General features: G+C 40.1%; 1 protein-coding gene and 1 pseudogene across 1 annotated transcript; one reads left to right on the forward strand and one right to left on the reverse strand.

Moving 5' to 3' along the window:
• Nucleotides 1–517: 517 nt before the first annotated feature.
• LOC112861481 (cytochrome c oxidase subunit 7C, mitochondrial pseudogene) lies at nt 518–739 on the forward strand (annotated as a pseudogene).
• Nucleotides 740–15139: 14400 nt separating this feature from the next.
• On the reverse strand, nt 15140–17801 carry CARTPT (CART prepropeptide). Its single transcript, XM_025924877.2, has 3 exons — nt 17283–17801; nt 16755–16838; nt 15140–15666 (listed from the first exon to the last, which is right to left on the reverse strand). Exons 1-3 carry the CDS (start codon nt 17439–17441, stop codon nt 15559–15561), a joined length of 351 nt encoding a protein of 116 aa, XP_025780662.1. The 5' UTR covers nt 17442–17801; the 3' UTR covers nt 15140–15558.
• Between the last annotated feature and the right edge of the window lie 238 nt (nt 17802–18039).

Raw genomic sequence — 18039 nt, forward strand, 5'->3', positions numbered from 1 at the left:
GAGATCAATGCCAAAGTGTAGTTGGAGAGTACATGCAAAATAGGTCATTGGAGCCAAAGGGGATTGGAAACAAATGTCAGAAGCTAAGATACACAGATAAAAGGAATTCTAGGCAACCTGAAAACATGAGAGTGAAGAGTATCATATAGGAACAGGTAAAAGAAGAGATGACACAGACAAATTCCAGGGAGGAGGGATTCAAAGCCACTGTACGAATCTTTCTCCCTCCATAAGTTTATTTATATGGGCCCCACTTAAACAGAGCCTTCTTGTTACATAAAATCATAAGCTCCTTGAGGGTGGCAATTTTTACTGTTTTCTTCTCTGCTATATTCCTAGAGCCTGCATAGCACCAGACATAGAGTAGGTACTCAAAAATATTTGCTGAATAATGAAGAAAGAGATGAATAAATGGATACAACTATCTTACCATGTTAGATATTAGATAAAAAAGAAGTATTGAGGCCATTCCTTTCATTTTGGGTCTCTGCGCCTTTCACAAACTTGTTGTTTCACTATGTTGGGACTGAGCATCTGGAGGTTGACAACCCCTAAAGTCTGCAGGAGCCACTGTGAGGAGGGCCCAGGAAAGAATTTGCCATTTTCAGTGGAAAACAAGTGGCAGCAACTAACAAGATGACTGTGTACTTTGGATCTGGATTTGCTGAACCTTTTTTTTATAGTAAGACACCAACTGCTTAAGAAATAAGGATGTTTCAATTAATCCATTAAACAGATGTGAAAATGAGCATTTTAAGAGATACAATGTCTGAAAAATGGATCAAACTCTTGAATTCAACATACTTGATATGTTTGTAAATAAATTTATGGCATGGAAAAAAGTCTTGATAAATATTTTTTAATAAAATCACATCAATTGTTACTTTGAGTAACAAAGAATTTACTGAACAATTCATTGAAGATCAGAAAGAGAGGTTTCCAATATATACCACCACCCAGCAAATAATGGAATAAATGCTCATTTGATATTTATGTTCTTTCCCTAAATTCCTTTTCCAAATGTGTTCTCCCTCAACCCTTCCCCCGCAACACAGCACAAAGGCACTCTTGCTCGCCGGCTCTATCTGTATCTCTATCTCTGTCTCTAACTCCCTAAGTGAAAATTAAAAAAAAAAAAAAAAAAAAAAAAAAAGATTCTATTACTGCATGTATAAAAACAAAATGACTGCTCTTATAATCATAGTGTGACTTGAAGAATGAGAGATGCCACTCCCACATGGCATCTCAGAGTCCTTGGTGCTCTTCCGCCCTTTGGGGTGTATGTTGAGCCTTTGAGATCTCCAGCCAGAGGCAGGCTTTACCAAGTGTGAGGTAGATAAAGCTATTCCTAGTGTCTCCCCTTGGGGCTCTGATACGTCAGCCTCTCTGCAGTCTTCAAAAGAGAGAAGGTGAAAAATCCACCATAACAGAAGCAAAGTGAAAGAATGGTCTCTACCTCTCAGGAGCATTTGTTTTTCATACCAGTACCATCGGACAAAGGAGTATGAAGGAAGCTCCATTTGTGGTAATCAGGTTAGTTACCGAGTAGAACCAAATCTATGAATTAGATTCATAGGCTCAGGACTCAGAGGGAAAAGATCAAGATGAAAAGGAGAAGAGATATAGTTCACATAACACATATATATGAGAGATTCTATATTTATACAAAAGGAATCCCAGAAAAAGAACTAAATGTACACCAGAGAAATAATAAAGAAATTAGAGAAATATCTACACTTCACCTAAGAAAATCTTTACTCTTTCAGTCAAAAGGACTCAATGAGATTCAAGAAAGAATATGGAGAAAGACCACCTACACCAAGGCACCCTGGGTAACATTTCTGAAGTTCAAATATATAAAATAACATCTACTCATATATTAAAGAAGAAACAAACATTTACTTAACAAAGGACAATTATAGTAAAAGGTGTCCCTTACTTAGCCCAATGCCAGAAAACAGAAGAGCAAGAGCATGAGAAGAACTTTCTATATCTGTGTCTAAAAAGTATGTTCCCCGTGACAGCAAAATAAATACAAATTCAAGTATGCAAGGATTCAGAACCATGATACCCAAGTACCAGTCCCCAAAAATTCACCTGAAGAAAGAGTCCAAGGAAATGGAAAAAAGAATTCAACAATTAGGACCAGTTATAGAAGAATCAATGATGAGTAATAAACCAATGAAACAGAATTAAGTCAACAAAAGCATTGGTTGCTATATGGTTGACAAGTTTTATACAAATATTAACAAAGTCTCCCTAAAGTAAAAATATAGAAAAATATAAATATAGAAAAGAAAAACCTGAAAAGATACAGCTAGCCTCAGAAAGGAAGATAAGGATTCCAGTGGACCATAAATTCAATATCAGGAACAGATTGAAGCTGAGAATTCGCTTGGCCCAGGGTTCAGACGCTGGCAGTGGCAGCTAAGAGTTTGGCTTCTACAGGGTAAAAGGACTAAACCTGTTCCAAAATAGAAGCTGGAGTGGAGCTCTTCCAATCATGAAACAAGTCTACATTTGTTTTAATTGCCTTAGAAGACTGCCTGGGTCTAGAGCTTACACCAAGTCATAAACCCAGGGAAGGAGGACAGGTCTACGGCCTAGGAAACAGAAACTGAACACATCACTGGCTGAATCCTGGAGTCACTGCTCGGAAAACAGCTGGCAAAAAAAATTTTTAAAAAGAAAAGGGGGGAGGGTGCCTGGGTGGCTGAGTCGGTTGAGCGTCTGTCTTCAACTCAGGCCATGATCTCACGGTCTGTGGGTTCGAGCCCCGCTTCGGGGTCTGTGCTGACAGCTCAGAGCCTGGAGCCTGCTTCCGGTCCTGTATCTCCCTCTCTTTTTGCCTCTCCCCCATTCTCACTTTGTCTCACTCTGTCTCTCAAAAATAAATAAATATAAAAAAAATTTTTAATAAAAAAAAAAAGAAAACAGCTGGCAGGAAAGCCACGCAACCATCTGACTATCTGCGATTACCACTTACCAGGAGACTCAAACCTCCACTGTAAAGCCTGGCTCTAGACTGAAAGCCTGAGAGGCTCAGGAGAGGTAACACAAAAGATTATTCAAGTGCTACTTTGGTTTTTAAATTTAGCCTTTAATTAATCAAAATTACAAATTCAAAAACTTAGTCCTTTCTTGTCCTATTCCTAGATCTTTTTATATCCTCCTACCTAACTAGATTTAAATTAAGCCCAACTGGAATCTCTCATGTCTCATCTTTCTCCATTCATAGCTCTGAGGTCATTTAAAAATCATTAAAGAAATGGAGTTAGTCACCAAAATTTCCCACTGACAAAAGACTTGACCAAACCTCCACAGATAATCCTTCTTTACAAAGTGCTTCAAAGGACCGGGAAAGTAGAGAGAAAACAAACTCTTTAATGTATTTTTTGAGGCAACTTAGCCTACTACCAAAATTGGACAATGATAAAGACAAGAAAATAAAATTACAAACCGATCTTTCTTAGAAACATAGACATAAAAGTTTTAGTTTATAAATTAACAAATCAAAGCCAAAATGTGTTATAAAATGCGTCATAACTAAGTAGAGTTTATCCCATAAAAGGAAAAACACCATTAGAAAATCTATCAATTGGAGCACCTTGGTGGCTCAGTTGGCTAAGCGTCTGATTCTTGATTTCAGCTCAGATCAGGATCTCATGATTCGTGAGATCGCCCCACATCAGGCTCCATATGGAGGCTGCTTGATACTCTCACTCTCTCCCTCTCTCTCTCTCTGCGCCTCTCCCACTCATGCTCTCTCTCTCTCTCTCTCTCTCTCAAAGTAAATAAATAAACCTAAAAAAAAAATCTATCAGTAAATATACCATGTCAAGCAGACAAGGTGAACTACCAAGCAGCACAAGCAGCATGTGAGGAGAAACTCATGGTGGAAACAAGAGCAGGAGCAGGCATGTGGTTTTGCACTGCATGCCCAGGGTATAGAAGGATCAGATAATTAGCTCGTTGGGTTGTGGGAAGTATCAGCCGCACACCTGGCTGCTCAGGGACTATGGCTGTAGGACATGGCGGAAGCGTGGGCTCCAGCCCAGATCGTCCACCTCAGCACTCCACCAAGACTGATTGCTCCACCACTAGCATGTATCCATGGAGCTCTGCAGGAGGGTGACCACTTCTCTAGGCTGTAGATTAAGTCAGATTATTAATAGATTAAGAAAAATGGGGGCGCCTGCGTGTCTCAGTCGGTTGAGTGTCCCACTTTGGCTCAGGTCATGATCTCCGATTCGTGGGTTCCAGCCCCATGTCAGGCTCTGTGCTGACAGCTCAGAGCCTGGAGCCTGCTTCAGGGTCTGTGTCTCCCTCCCTCTTGCTCCTCCCCTGCTCGCCCTCTGTCTCTGTCCCTCAAAAACAAATAACTATTTTAAAAAATTAAGAAAAATAGAATTGTATCAGTAAATGCAGAAAAAAGCTCTACAAAATTCAGTACTCATTCATGTTTGCAAAGCAAAAACTTATCAAATCAGGAATTAGAAGTAAATTTCCTTAATTTAAGAAATAGTATATATATGTATATATATGTATCTATATGTATGTGTATATACATATATATGTATATACATATATATACATACTTTTTTTTCAAGAGAGAAAGAGAGAGCATGGAGGGGAGATGGCCTGAGGGAGAGAGAGAGAAAATCTTAAGCAGGTTCCGTGCTCAGCATGGGGTCCAACAGGGGGCTGGATCCCATGACCCTGAGATTATGATCCTGGCCAAAATCAAGAATTGAACACTTAACTGACTGAATCACCCAGGCATCCCCCTCTTTTTTTCAAATTTAAGAGCATGTATTTTAAAAATGACCAAACAGGGATGCTTGGGTGGCTCAGTCAGTTGGGCATCCAACTTCAGCTTAGGTCATGATCTTACAGTTCATGAGTTCCAGCCCCACATTGGGCTCTGTGCTGACAGCTCAGAGCCTAGAGCCTGTTTTGGAGTCTGTCTCTCTCTTTCTCTCTACCCTCCCCTACTCACGCTGTTTCTCTCTCTTTCAAAAATAAATAAACATTAAAAAAATTTTTCTTTTAAATCGAAATTGCTATCTCCTCTTGAAAAACTAAGGGGCACCTGGGTGGCTCAGTTGGTTAAGCATCCAACTTTGCCTCAGGTCATGATCTCACAGTCCGTGAGTTCAAGCCCCACGCTGGGCTCTGTGCTGACAGCTCAGAGCCTGGAGCCTGCTTTGGATTCTGTGTCTCCCTCTCTCTCTGCCCCTCCCCCACCCATGCTCTGTGTCTCTCTCTGTCTCTCTAAAATAAACATTAAAAAATTTTAATAAGAAAATAAATAATAAAAAATAAAAATAACCTAACAAAATAATTTCCTATGAAACTTTAGAAAAATTGCCACTGAAGTCAAGAATAAGAATGTCTACCATCACCCCTATACCATTGACATACTAACAGACATAGTCAATGTAATAAAATAATAGGTATAATTATAAGAATGAGAAAGGAAGAAAAAACTCCTTATTTTCAGATAACATGATTGTCTACATAGAAAGTCCAAAAGAACATATTGAAATACTTAGAACCAAGAGGAAAACTCAGGAACATTACAGGATATCATCAATATATAAACATGGTACATAGCATTCCTTTATGTCAATAAACCAATTGTAAAATATGATAGAATTAAAAAGCATACATGTCAGCAACAAAAAATTAGAATCCAAATAATAAATCTGAAACTTAAAAAAGTCTAAAACCTAGTAAATCCAAAACATATATGAAGAACATTATTAAAGTTATTGAAGGACATTTTTAAAGATCTAAATAAGTGGAGAAATCATACCATGTTAATAAATCAAAAGATGAAATAAGCTCAACATTTCAGTTCTTTCCATCATTAATTTGTAAGTTCAACGCAAATCCAAGCAAAATCCAACAGACCTTTTGTAAAACTTTATAAGCTGATACTAAAATTCATATGTAACCATAACTTAACAAGAATAAAAGTATTCTGAAGAACTGTGTATGGGTGAGAGGAGGGTTGTTCTACCAGATGAACCAACCAGGAACCAGTCTGAGGCTTGCAGCTGGCCTCAGTGTTGTTGGAAGCTGGCCTGGTGCTTCGTGTAGGCCATACACCATCTTACAGAAGACCACCTCAGACAAGGTCACTCATCAACCAAAATAAACTGAGTCAAAACAAAGCCACTTGATAATTTTGCATAAACACAGATAAAACCTCCATACAACGCACAACATACCAAGCATTCCTGTCTCTCACTAAACAGGTGCCTGCTACTTCTTTACCAAGTATCATTTTGTCCTCCCTCTAGCCTCCTCTCCCTATAGATAATATTTATGGAGATATCCAATCATAGAATTGTCCCCACTTTCTGAAGACATCCAATCCAGAGTTACTCTCCTGTCTCTCAGGCCTTCTCCAGAATCATTCAACAAAAGCCCACATCCTACAAGAAGGTGTTTGTGTGAGTGTTTTGTTTTGTTTTGTTTTGTTTTGTTTTGTCTTTCCACACTGTCTTACTGAGATGCCACATGGGTCCCTAACCCAAACTGAAACTAGTAATAAACCTAATTTGTTAACTGCAGGTATGTTCCTGGAGGTACTGGCTTGAGGTTGCTGACAGAGGTATCAATGCCCAAATACTCTGTAAATAGTGTGTGGTTGTGGTGTCCAGATAAACTAATAAGTCAATGGGACAGGATAGAGTTTAGAAACAGACCCACAAATTAAAAAAAAAATCCTGAAAATTCAGAGAGTTGGTATTATACATCAGTGGGAAAAGGTATTTATCTTCAATAAAGATGAGATGAGACTATGACTCTCCCATATAAAAAAATATGAAATCTCATATCACCATACACAAAAATTATGGGTTAATAACCTTAAAGTGCAAAATTACAAATCTTGAAGAAAATTATAGGAGAAACAGTATTATGTCTTTATGATTTGAACCAGTATTATGTCTTACACTTAGCACAAACATGGAAGGAAAAATTTTAACTACATTAAAATTTATAACTCTGCACAGCAAATGATACTATGGTAAAAAGATAAGCCATAGATTAGGAGATATTTGCAACATTATATAGCCAATAAGTAGTATTCAAAATATATAAAGAACTTCTACAAATTGATTAGAAAAAAACAAACAGGGGCACCTGGGTGGCTCAGTCAGTTAAGGGTCCAATTCTTGATTTCAGCTCAGGTCATGATCTCATGGTTCATGAGATCAAGCCCCCAGCTGGGCTCTGCACTGATAGTGCTAAGCCTGTTTGGAATTCTCTCTCTCTCTTTCTGTCCCTCCCCTACTCACAATCTCTCTCTCTCAAACTCTTTCTCTCAAAAATAAATAAACATTTAACAAAAGAAAAATGCAAACAACCCAACTAAAAAATAGGTAAGGTACATGAAGAAACAAAACACAGAAGAGAAAATACGAATAAATATTAAAATATGGTCTTCTTGAGTAGTCAAAAGAATGCAAATTAAAATAACAATGAGATACCATTGGCAAAAATGATATCAGATTCGCAAAAGAAAAATTTTTTTAAGTTTTATTTATTTTTGTAAGTAATCTCTACACCCAACGTGGGGCTCGAACTCACAGCCCCAAGATCAAGACTCACACACTCTTCTGACTGAGCCAGCCAGACACCCCAGATTGGCAAAATTTTTAAATTAACCATTCCAAGCATAGGTGACCCTGTGGAGTAATGGGAAGTCTTGCACACCACCGGTAGGAACATAAATTGGTACAGCCATTAGTTCTCTAATTAATTTAGAGAGCAATCTGGCATTATCTACTAACATTGAAAATGAGCATACTGTACAACCTACCAAGCAATTCCACTACTAGACCCTAGATAAACCTACGCAAAGTAATATGGAGAGAGAGAGAAACATGTATGGGTAAGAAAGTAAGAGAGAGAATGAGGGAGAGAAAGAGAACAAAAGAGAAGAAATGATTCCTACTGGCTCTGGGTATCCAGTTCCTTTCTTCACCTATATTTCCTGCCCTCTGATCACTTTATAACAAACTCCCTCTTTAGAAATAAATTCATTAGAATTGGCTTATATGGGGGCTCCTGGGTGGCTCAGTTGGTTAAGCATCTGACTCTTGATTGTAGTCCAGGTCATAATCTCAGGATTGTGAGATCGAGCCCCATGTTGCTCTCTGGGTTAAGCATGGACCCTGCTTAGGATTCTCTCTCCCTCTCTCTCTGCTGCTCCCCCATTTGTGCTTTCTCTCTCTCTCTCTCTCTCTCTCTCTCTCTCTCAAAATAAATAAATAAACTTTTTAAAAAAGTAAATCACATTTTAAAATAGAGTAACAGGAGATAGAAAGATAAATAAAAATTAATCAAGGAAGTTTCGCTTCCACCCCTAATAGTTGTCAAGAGAGTCTCCCAAATGAGGATAACTTGTCCTAAAAGGCATTCTATTGATAAAATGTCCCACAATTTATCAAATATATATTGCTTGCCTCACAGAATTTTCATTTGGTCATCACAGGAACAGACAAGTCACTTTACCATTAAGGTCTCTGTTTCCTCATTTATAAAATGAGATTTAATTAAATGACCTCAAAGTTTCCTTTCAATTCTGAAATTCTGTGACCAATCCCAAAATGAAGACAATGTATAAACTAGGTTTGTAAACTCTACAGTAAGAATCAACAGCAAACTCCTAATAAACTCACAAAGCCCAAACTGCTCCAGAACCTTAATGTTGACACTATAAATCACTAAAGACAACAGAATGTAGAAAGCGGAAGCTCGAACACCCAAAACCTCACCTGAGATACAGGAGCTCAATCCATCAGAAGTGTGGCTTTAAGATTTTAGAGACTTAGAAGTATTTTCTAGTATAACGTTTCCATGTTAAAAATGTTCTCCACTTATACCTTTACAGAGGTTTTCAGTCCTTATGAAGCCTGCATATGTGTTCCTCTTTGGAAAGCCCCAGCTGGGTCCTAACCACCAAAAAAAAATTGAAAAATGAGAATACAAAAGGAAGCAAACTATACTGTGTGTGGAAGCAACTAATGTATATAAATTATATACATATAATTTATAATGTAATTATATTTATTTATATTTTATATTTATATATTTAAAAGCTTATTGAAATATGTTTCAAATATATTATATATACACATAATTTTAAAATTATATGATATATAATCATATATCATACACTATATTTAATTATATATACTATACATTATATATGTAATATATATAATTATATATTACATATAAAATTATATATAGTTACTAAAAATATATAACTATATAATTTATATATTTAATATTAGTATTATTTACTAATAATATAGTATACATTATAATTTACAATAATGTATTATTATAACTATACATAGTCATACAATTATAATTATATAATTTATAATTTAAATACAACTCTCATATATAAATAAAATTTGTATGTATAATATGTATGTATGTAATTTTAAAGCAATTATCTTCAAATTCCAAATGCTTAGGGTTCTCCACAAGATTGTTTAGTGTTTAAGAAATCGAAACTTAATTTTTTTAATGTTTATTTATTATTGAGAGACAGAGACAGAGCACAAGCAGAGGAGGGCCAGAGAGAGACAGAGACACAGAATCCGAAGCAGCATCAGGCTCCGAGCTGTCAGCACAGAGCCAAACAGGGGGCTCGAACCCACGAACTACGAGATCATGACCTGAACCGAAGTTGGATGCTTAACGGACTGATCCATGAGCCACCCAGGAGCCCCAAGAAATCCACACTTTAAAAAATTGAGGTGATTTTAGGTTTATTCTTTCTTGTTAAAGCCTGCAGTTCACGTAAAGCCAAAATCAACTTGGGCTGGAGCATTATGCTTTATTTCCCAGTTGCTCAAACACAGAATGTTAGGTATGATCAAATAATGTAGAATGAAGTCAGTTGAAATATTTCAACTGGAAAGGGCCTCTTCGGTGTCTTGCATGTCTGCAAGATTGCCCAAGGTTACACAGCTAATGAGTGGCTGGGCCTTGATAGGAAACCAGGCGTCCCGCTTCCATTGCAGTGCTGTCCTGTGCTTGCCTCCCTCTGGTGAAGCCACCTCTGGACTGGAACCTAGGAAAACCTAGAGAAGCTCCAGGTCCCTTATATATTCAAAACCTCAGCCTCCCCCCTGCAAGCCTCTGTGCCTGTTCCCTTTCTCTGGTATATACCATCCTCCCAGCCGGTCAGACACCAGTTCCATAAATTGCCCTGAGTTCAATAGTTTCCACACCTTTAGATTTTCCAGACCAGTCAAGTTTCCCCCAAAGTTCTAACATCTCAAAACAGAAATGCCTAATTTCATTTTGTTAATGGAAACATTAGGAAAACAGCTGCCACCCATTTCCACTATAATTTTAGCACTGAAAATGTAAAGAGTATATGCTTGAAAAAAATGAATTTTATTATATATTAATTGTACTTCAATAGACACACGTAGGTAGGCTCTTAAAATGTAGGTATGCTGAACCGGGAATTAGATCAAATTGGATATATTTAGCTTTGGTTTCTCTGCCTCCAGACCATTTTACCACAGTTGAGGGGAAACACCATCATGGACAAGAAGAGTTTGGGAAAACTACTGCTTCAGACTCTTCCGGGACAATGTCTCCTGCATTCCTCCTGTCCATCCACATTACCATTATCCATCCAGGCCTTCATCACTTCTTCTCTGGACCGCTGCAGTGTATTCCTGCCTGCTCTTTCTGTACAATGTTCCCCTTTCTGGTTCCTCCTTTAGTGGAGTATCAGAATGAGCTTCCTAGGGCACAGCTCTGATTATACCCTAGAGCCATCAGGAATAAAGCCTTGGCCTCTTCACCCACAATCATACCAATCCCTTATCTCCTTGTTCACCATTTTACACCCCATGGACTCAGCACTTAGGTTATTTCTAACTGCATTCTTTTCCTTGTGCACTTTCAGTCACATTATTTCCTACACCTTAAACAAAATTTTCCCCATCTTCCCATTTTAAAATATTACACATTCTTCAAATAACACTCAAATATCATTTTTGTCTACAGGCCTTGATAATTCACCACTGTGCCTCCTAAATTCATCTTCCTCTCTTTGTAGTCCTTAACATATCACTTCCTATGGTGAATCTGTCACATTCTAGTAGAGTTTGCCTATCATCAATTTGTACACTGTGTATATATAATTAGTAAATAGATAATTTGTTTAACATTCTTCTCACCAGATGAATTTATATCCTACTTCCCTTGGAAAACAGAAGCCATGAAATAACTACCCCCGACGTCCTGCCAAAACATGTATAAAGTCCCCTATATCTTTACATATCATGTGCTCTCTTGCCTTCTCCTTCCTTCCCAAAGCTATCTTTTTCCTGGCTCTGAATCCCACCTTCTCATCCTTGACAAGAACCTCACTTCATTCATTACCTCTTCTTTTTTCTAAAGGTTTAACCTCCTTCTTGTTGCTGATTCCTCTTCTCAGTAATTCAGGGAACACCAGTTAGAACTATTTAATAAACTATTCTTAAGCCAAAATAGTTGTGCTGATAGACCCTCAAGACTAGAGTAGCTACATCTACAAAGGCAAGGGAAACAAATTATAAACACACATTAGCCAGGCAAGAGAGAATTATGTTTATCCATCCATCCATCCATCCATCCATCCATGAAGAATATTGAATGCTGACACCAGAACCACCACCCTCCTTATGCTCAGTCTTGATTTCCCCTGAGATACTCCTATTCTACAAACATCTGTGAATTCCACCTGAGGAGACCCAAAAACCTATTTACAGGGAAAGCCACTTGGACCTCTTCTTATCTGCTCTTCATTTTCTAAGAACCCATGGCCTCAATCATGTCAACATAAATTCAGAGATAAAAAATTCAAAGAATTTATCATGGCTTATCATTTTTATTTGTTTCTTATTATCTATTCTCACAAAAGATTATAAATCACTTGATTGTAGACCCCCTAAGAACAAGGATTCTGTCTATCTTGTTTATCATTGTGTTCTAAATACCCAGCACATGGAAGGCACTCAAAAAAGTACAGAATGAATGGAACTATATATAAACAACTAGCTCAGCATTGCAGTGGTTCTAATGTTGGACACTCAGCAGAACCACCTGAGAACCTTATTTAAACCATGCATTCCTAAATAGTCTTCCCTAACTATACTTCCCTGTCAAAGAAAAACCACAGTTGGACAGTAGTTAAAGCCATATAAATAGATTTTGTTCAAGACTACCACAATAGGGGAAAGAAAGTACAGTACAGGGCTCAATTCCTAATATTAAATGAGCAAGTAAGAAGTAGGGGAGTGAGTCAGTGGATGGGAAGTTACCAATGGGAAACATCAGGGGTCAAGGAATTCCAGTTACACGACTGGACATGATCTTCACTCAAGACAGGCCAGAGTGCTCAGACATCCCCTAAAGAATGGTGGAAAATGAGAAGGATGGGGACTCTTGGTAAATTGATTTAGCAGGGTTCTTGCTAAAACTGGATTTTATAAGGAAGTGCACAGATAGGCCCAGAAGAAGGTTCAGGAGCCTGACTCAAGTCTGATCAAGAAAGAATCTTTGTCAATATCCACAATCAGATGTACCATTATCAGGATTGGAAGGGGGGTGTGGGTACCTAGGTACAACATGTGTCCCTCACAGGCCTCCAGATTCTGTCATAGGGTGAGGGGTGTAACATCAGCAATTACTGTAGGAGGGGTAGTGGTTGTGTGTAGTTGAGAAAATTCCTCTGGTTAATTTTCACTCATCACCTCTAAACCCTGTGAGAACCACTGCTCTAGAAACACCGCTCTTATGCCTGTAATATTCTCTGGATTTTTAGCTATAGATGCCTGTCAACTCTCAGACCCCTGATCCTTCAGCCAATCTTAGAATATCTCTGGGGCTCATACATGGGTGACTACACATGGATAACTACTTTTCTCATTAAAATTTTTTCGATATTTAACATTCTTATCCTCTACCACAGAGACCTTCAGTCATTAAACACACTAAGGCATTCTATTTGAAGAGGCAGTCTAATACTGATTAAATGAAAAGGCAAGGTTACTTCTACCAAGCCACATCAGATTAAATGTTTTCATTATTAGTAGAGAATGTCATTACCACCATGACTTTAAAACTTGGATCCCCATAGGGGCACCTGGGTGGCACAGTCGGTTAAGCGTCCGACTTCAGCCAGGTCATGATCTCACGGTCCGTGGGTTCGAGCCCCGCATCAGGCTCTGGGCTGATGGCTCAGAGCCTGGAGCCTGTTTCCGATTCTGTGTCTCCCTCTCTCTCTGCCCCTCGCCCGTTCATGCTCTGTCTCTCTCTGTCCCAAAAGTAAATAAATGTTGAAAAAAAAAATTAAAACTTGGATCCCCAGACAAAACTTTTGGAAGAAGCCTTTAATACCCAGCCCACAGATTCCTCATCACCAGTTCCCCATAAGTCCATATCCTTCAGTCAAATTAAACAAGAAAGAAAAGGGTGACCTAGAAGTAGGGGTGAAGGAGTTAAAGGGGTTTGGAGCAGAGTTCTTATTACTGTCTTTGAACAACAAAATCCTCCAGCAGCTCTTCCTTTTGGGAAAACATTCCAAGCTGTAATCAGAAGCACTTCTCAGTATTATCCCCAGGGATATTGCCTGTGTACTAATCAATGATTAAAGCAATTTCCTGATCTTATTTAAAAGTGACACAAATGGGAACAGTTGAGGGACTCAAGAAGGTGGTCAGGATTTTATCTTAAATATTTTCTGGAAAAGCAGCAGACAATTAAACCATTAAAGAACTCTAGGCAGTTTTTCAAGATTAAAATGTAACACATTTCAGTCGCAACTAAGCCTGTCATATAGGAATTCAAATCGCAATGTGACCCCCCCCCCCAGAATACATTGGCACCCCAGGGAGTTCATTTCTATTAAAGAAGTGCTTCTGGGGAATGTGGGAGTCTAAACAACCTGTTCAATTGCCCAGAGTGACATGGAAGGAAAAGGCGAAAAAATCTTGGGAGTCAAAGGGAGTAGAGGTGAAATCACAATTTAGGATTATGTGACCTGATCAACATGACTTCCATCATCTCTCTTAGCCTCTGCTTCCTCCTCTGAAAAATGGTAATAATATTTATCTTGCAAGATTACTAAGGGAATGAGCCATGGTAATAGTAAGAATAAGAATACTGCCAATAGCAATTGTGTATGAGAATATTTCCTATCAGCATACTCTATCTCCCCAGGAAGCAGTGGAGGGATGTTCTTTTTTAATGCTTATATTATGCAGCAGCCTCTTGAGTTTGCATTGGGAAACTGTAAGTACCTGTTTTTCTCTTGATGTTCCTTCTTAAATGTTGTTTACTCTGGTTTAAACCCTCAGAAATGTGACCTTGGGTAAGTGCTCAAAAATATTTAAAGGCTACTAACCTTTAAGATTTTTATGTTTCTTGGGTTGAATCTACCCCCTATCAGTTTTCATTTGTTCCCCTCAAAACTAGTTACTAAAATGGCTAATTTTCCTTTGAACAGATAATTTTTCCAAGTTTATATATTAAACAGTGGGAATGATTAGGTCTCACACCCTTAAAGTACCTAATACAGCTATTTCCCTTCCTTTGGATAAACAACAAGCCCTAAATAATCCATTTTTTATCAATGAATATTTACTAATAAAAGAATAACCAAAACAAAAGTCCCAATTTTTCAAACTGCATTTAATGAGGCTAAAGTCTGAAACAATTGATCTTTTATTGGTCTTATGTGAAAATTAAGGAGTCTACTAAAGGTTTTAATAAACAATGTCACATCAGCTCAATCCCAACCATCTCCAATTAACACAAACACACACACACACACACACACACACACACACCACCACCACCACCAACACCACCATCACCACCACCCCAGCCCTCCCACACACACCACTGCAATCAAAGAAAAAGAGAGTACACGAAAGTTTGTGTGGCAAACTCCCAATTAATGATCAAAACTCCTTGGAGCCAAGGTACTATTCTCCCAATAGACTGCTATTTCTAAAATCCATCTCTTTGAAAACAACAGCATGATTAATTCCACCATTCTCACTTACATTACTTACAACATAGAAACAATGATGCAGTAAGAGCAATTATTAAAAACACTTTATTATGTATAATTGTACATGCTGCAATTTGTGTCATTTGGGATTATTTTCCAGGTTGTGATGTCACCTACCAAGATTAACTACATCTAATGTTCATCCTGCCACACCACATACAAAAATACAGTTTTCAAAGCAAAGTTGCCCTTCTCTACACAAAGATGGGTAAGAGTTTGTCAGATGAATAAGAATACTTTGCACATGTATCAACACCGTACAAGGCGTTATCCTTCACACAGTAACATTTAATGTATTCTTTTATTTGGGAACAGCAGGACAAGAGCCCCTTTAACTCTCAGAGGGAAACGCAAACTTTGTTGCTAAAGCCGAACTCCAGGGATGAAAGTGTGGTCCTCTCAAGGGAGGCAGAGGCAGTGGGGATTTATGGAGGAGGGTGGAAGCCTCATAAGCACTTCAAAAGGAAGGAATTGCAGGTGGTTCCTCGGGGACAGTCGCAAAGCTTCCCAATCCGTGCTCCTTTTCGCACTGCGCACCGCTCCCCAGCGTGGCACTGCGAACAACACAAGGTGCAGTCTTCCCACATATGCAAACCCAGGCTCCCAATGGCCGCATCTCCCCATCAACACAATTTCCGACTCCTGGGAGGGATAGGTGGAACCTATCACCATCCCCAGAGGTCCAAGTATAGTCAGGCCTGAAACACAGAGAGCCTTGTGCTTATAATGTCAGTGAGAGAACATAAAAGGAAATTATCGAACCCTTCCTACTTTATTTCACCTTTTTTGGGTGGGGGCCACATTTTCTGGCTCCTTTGATAGTTTATCCAAAAGAAAGAAAATCAGACATTTTTGTAAGAAATCAACAATAGACCTATTTCTCACAGTCTCTACTCCCTGCTTTCAGCCTCCTCATCCCAAGGAAGGTGTGTGTGTGTGTGTGTGTGTGTGTGTGTGTGTGAGAGAGAGAGAGAGAGAGAGAGAGAGAGAGAGAGAGACAGACAGACAGACAGAGACAGAGAGAGAGAACGAACACATGCATGTGTGTGTTCCCTCAAGGAAAGTGACGAGCCAGGAATCAAGAATTTTGACCTTAAAACATAGATCAAAAAAATTGGCAGTGCTCCAGAAGGCAAGAAGAAAATTGGAGGAACAAGATCTGAATAGATTTAAGGGCTCTTCCAATTCAGAGAATTCTTCATGAGTTGAAAAAAAAAAAAAAAAAAAAACTCATCCTCAAGAAATGCTCCTTTCCATACAGACACCCAAGAGCTGATTCCTGGCACAAGCTATTGGGTCTTCTGAAGTGGCCTTAGAGGCCAAGGACCACGTTTGGGGATGTAAAACAAAGGGAAGCCTACAGACTTCTGCAAACCCATTACCTGCAAACCTAGATGGATCTAGAGAGTATAAAGCTAAGTGAAATAGGGCAGTCAGAGAAAGCCAAATACTGTATGATTTCACTCATATGTGGAATTTAAGAAACAAAACAAAGAAAAAAGAGACAAACCCCAAAACAGAATGTTAACTATAGAGAACAAACTGATAGTTACCACATCCTGGGGAAAAGGTCACCTATAAGACTCAAGGTGGTAAATTTCCTCCTGGAAAAACATGGGGAAGGGGAACCCCAAAGCCTTACCATGGGGACTTGGCCATACTTCTTCTCATAGATCGGAATACTTTTAGTCTTGAGCTTCTTCAGGACTTCCTGTAGCGCTTCGATCTGCAACACACCGCCCCCACCCCGGAGCCGAAGTTGCCGCCTTGGCTGCAAGCCCAGCTCGGGTGCTCACTTCCCCTCCAGTCCTAGTTACAAGGAGCCCCAGAACCACACACACACTCCGCCGCAGGATTCCAAGGACAGAAAGGGAAGGTGCAGGGGTAGTAACTTAGCGAGCACGGTCTCTTGTACTGACCGCAAGTCCCTTAGCTGCTGAGGCTCCTGTTGCTCCAAGGGCCCGGGACAAGGGATTCGCTCTATAAACTGCCCGCAGGCAGTGGGGCTCCAGACGATTTTCAAATGGCAGCGGGAGCGCTGCCTTTGCGCTCATCTCCGCGCTCATCCCAGCGCACCCGGACTCTGGGAAGTGGGGGAGGGAGGGAGGGAGGACGGACGCGTGTACAGAGGGACTGGGGGGCAACCAAGGGAGATCCGGGAGATACCCACCAGCTCCTTCTCATGGGAGGTATCCTCCACGGCGGAGTAGATGTCCAGGGCTCGGGGCTGGAGCTCAGCATCCTCCTGGGCACGGGCACCCAACAGCGGTAGCAGAAAAAGCAGGGCGGCACCCAAGACGGTCAGCGGCCGGAGACGGGGGCTCTCCATGGTGCTGAAACTCGGCGCTGCTGTGGCACCCCACGCTCCCGCCTTTTATAGAGAGCCAGAGCCCGAGTACAGGGAAGAGGGAGGGGGCGACGAAGGAAGTGAGTGTGGAGGAGGGTCCAGGTCAACCGTCTGTAGGCAGCGCTCCGCCACCGCCTGACATCAATGCCCGCTGGACACCAGGCACCCGTGAACGAAGCTGTGCGCACAGACAACAGGGACCCCGCACCCCTAAGTGCTGTCAGCCCCGCGGCAAGGGACGCTCCCCTAGGGGCCAGAGCTGAAAAGGAGGGGCGGAGGGGCGAAAGCTGAGGGATGGGGAGGAGGAGGGGGCCAGGAAATGGAAAATGCCTTGGAGGCAAGGCGCAGGCTGTAGAGTCGCTCCCCATCCCTAGCAGCAGTGGCAAAGCAATCCACCTCACCAGCCCTGCTTCGCCTCTCACCCCAGCCTGTGGCAGCAAGCAGGAGGTGTTGCCTCCATGCAGGCATGTTTGCTGAGCATTTTACTAGACACTGATGCCAGGTAGGGGAGGCAAACATAGTACATATAACAAAGAGAAATCATGGCCTTCCCCAGGATGAGTTCACAGAATCTACGTGG

This window comes from Puma concolor, chromosome A1, assembly GCF_028749965.1.
Source record: "Puma concolor isolate L17-30 chromosome A1, mPumCon1.1.hap2, whole genome shotgun sequence".
NCBI lineage: Eukaryota > Metazoa > Chordata > Mammalia > Carnivora > Felidae > Puma > Puma concolor.

What these genes read in the sequence shown, in the direction of transcription:
- CARTPT (XM_025924877.2), bottom strand. Translation starts at nt 17,441, where the DNA reads ATGGAGAGCCCCCGTCTCCGGCCGCTGACCGTCTTGGGTGCCGCCCTG. An exon ending in CCTCCCATGAGAAGGAGCTG is followed by an intron (nt 16,839 to 17,282) that starts GTGGGTATCTCC and finishes GGTGTGTTGCAG; the next exon opens with ATCGAAGCGCTACAGGAAGT. An exon ending in AGTATGGCCAAGTCCCCATG is followed by an intron (nt 15,667 to 16,754) that starts GTAAGGCTTTGG and finishes TGTTGTTCGCAG; the next exon opens with TGCCACGCTGGGGAGCGGTG.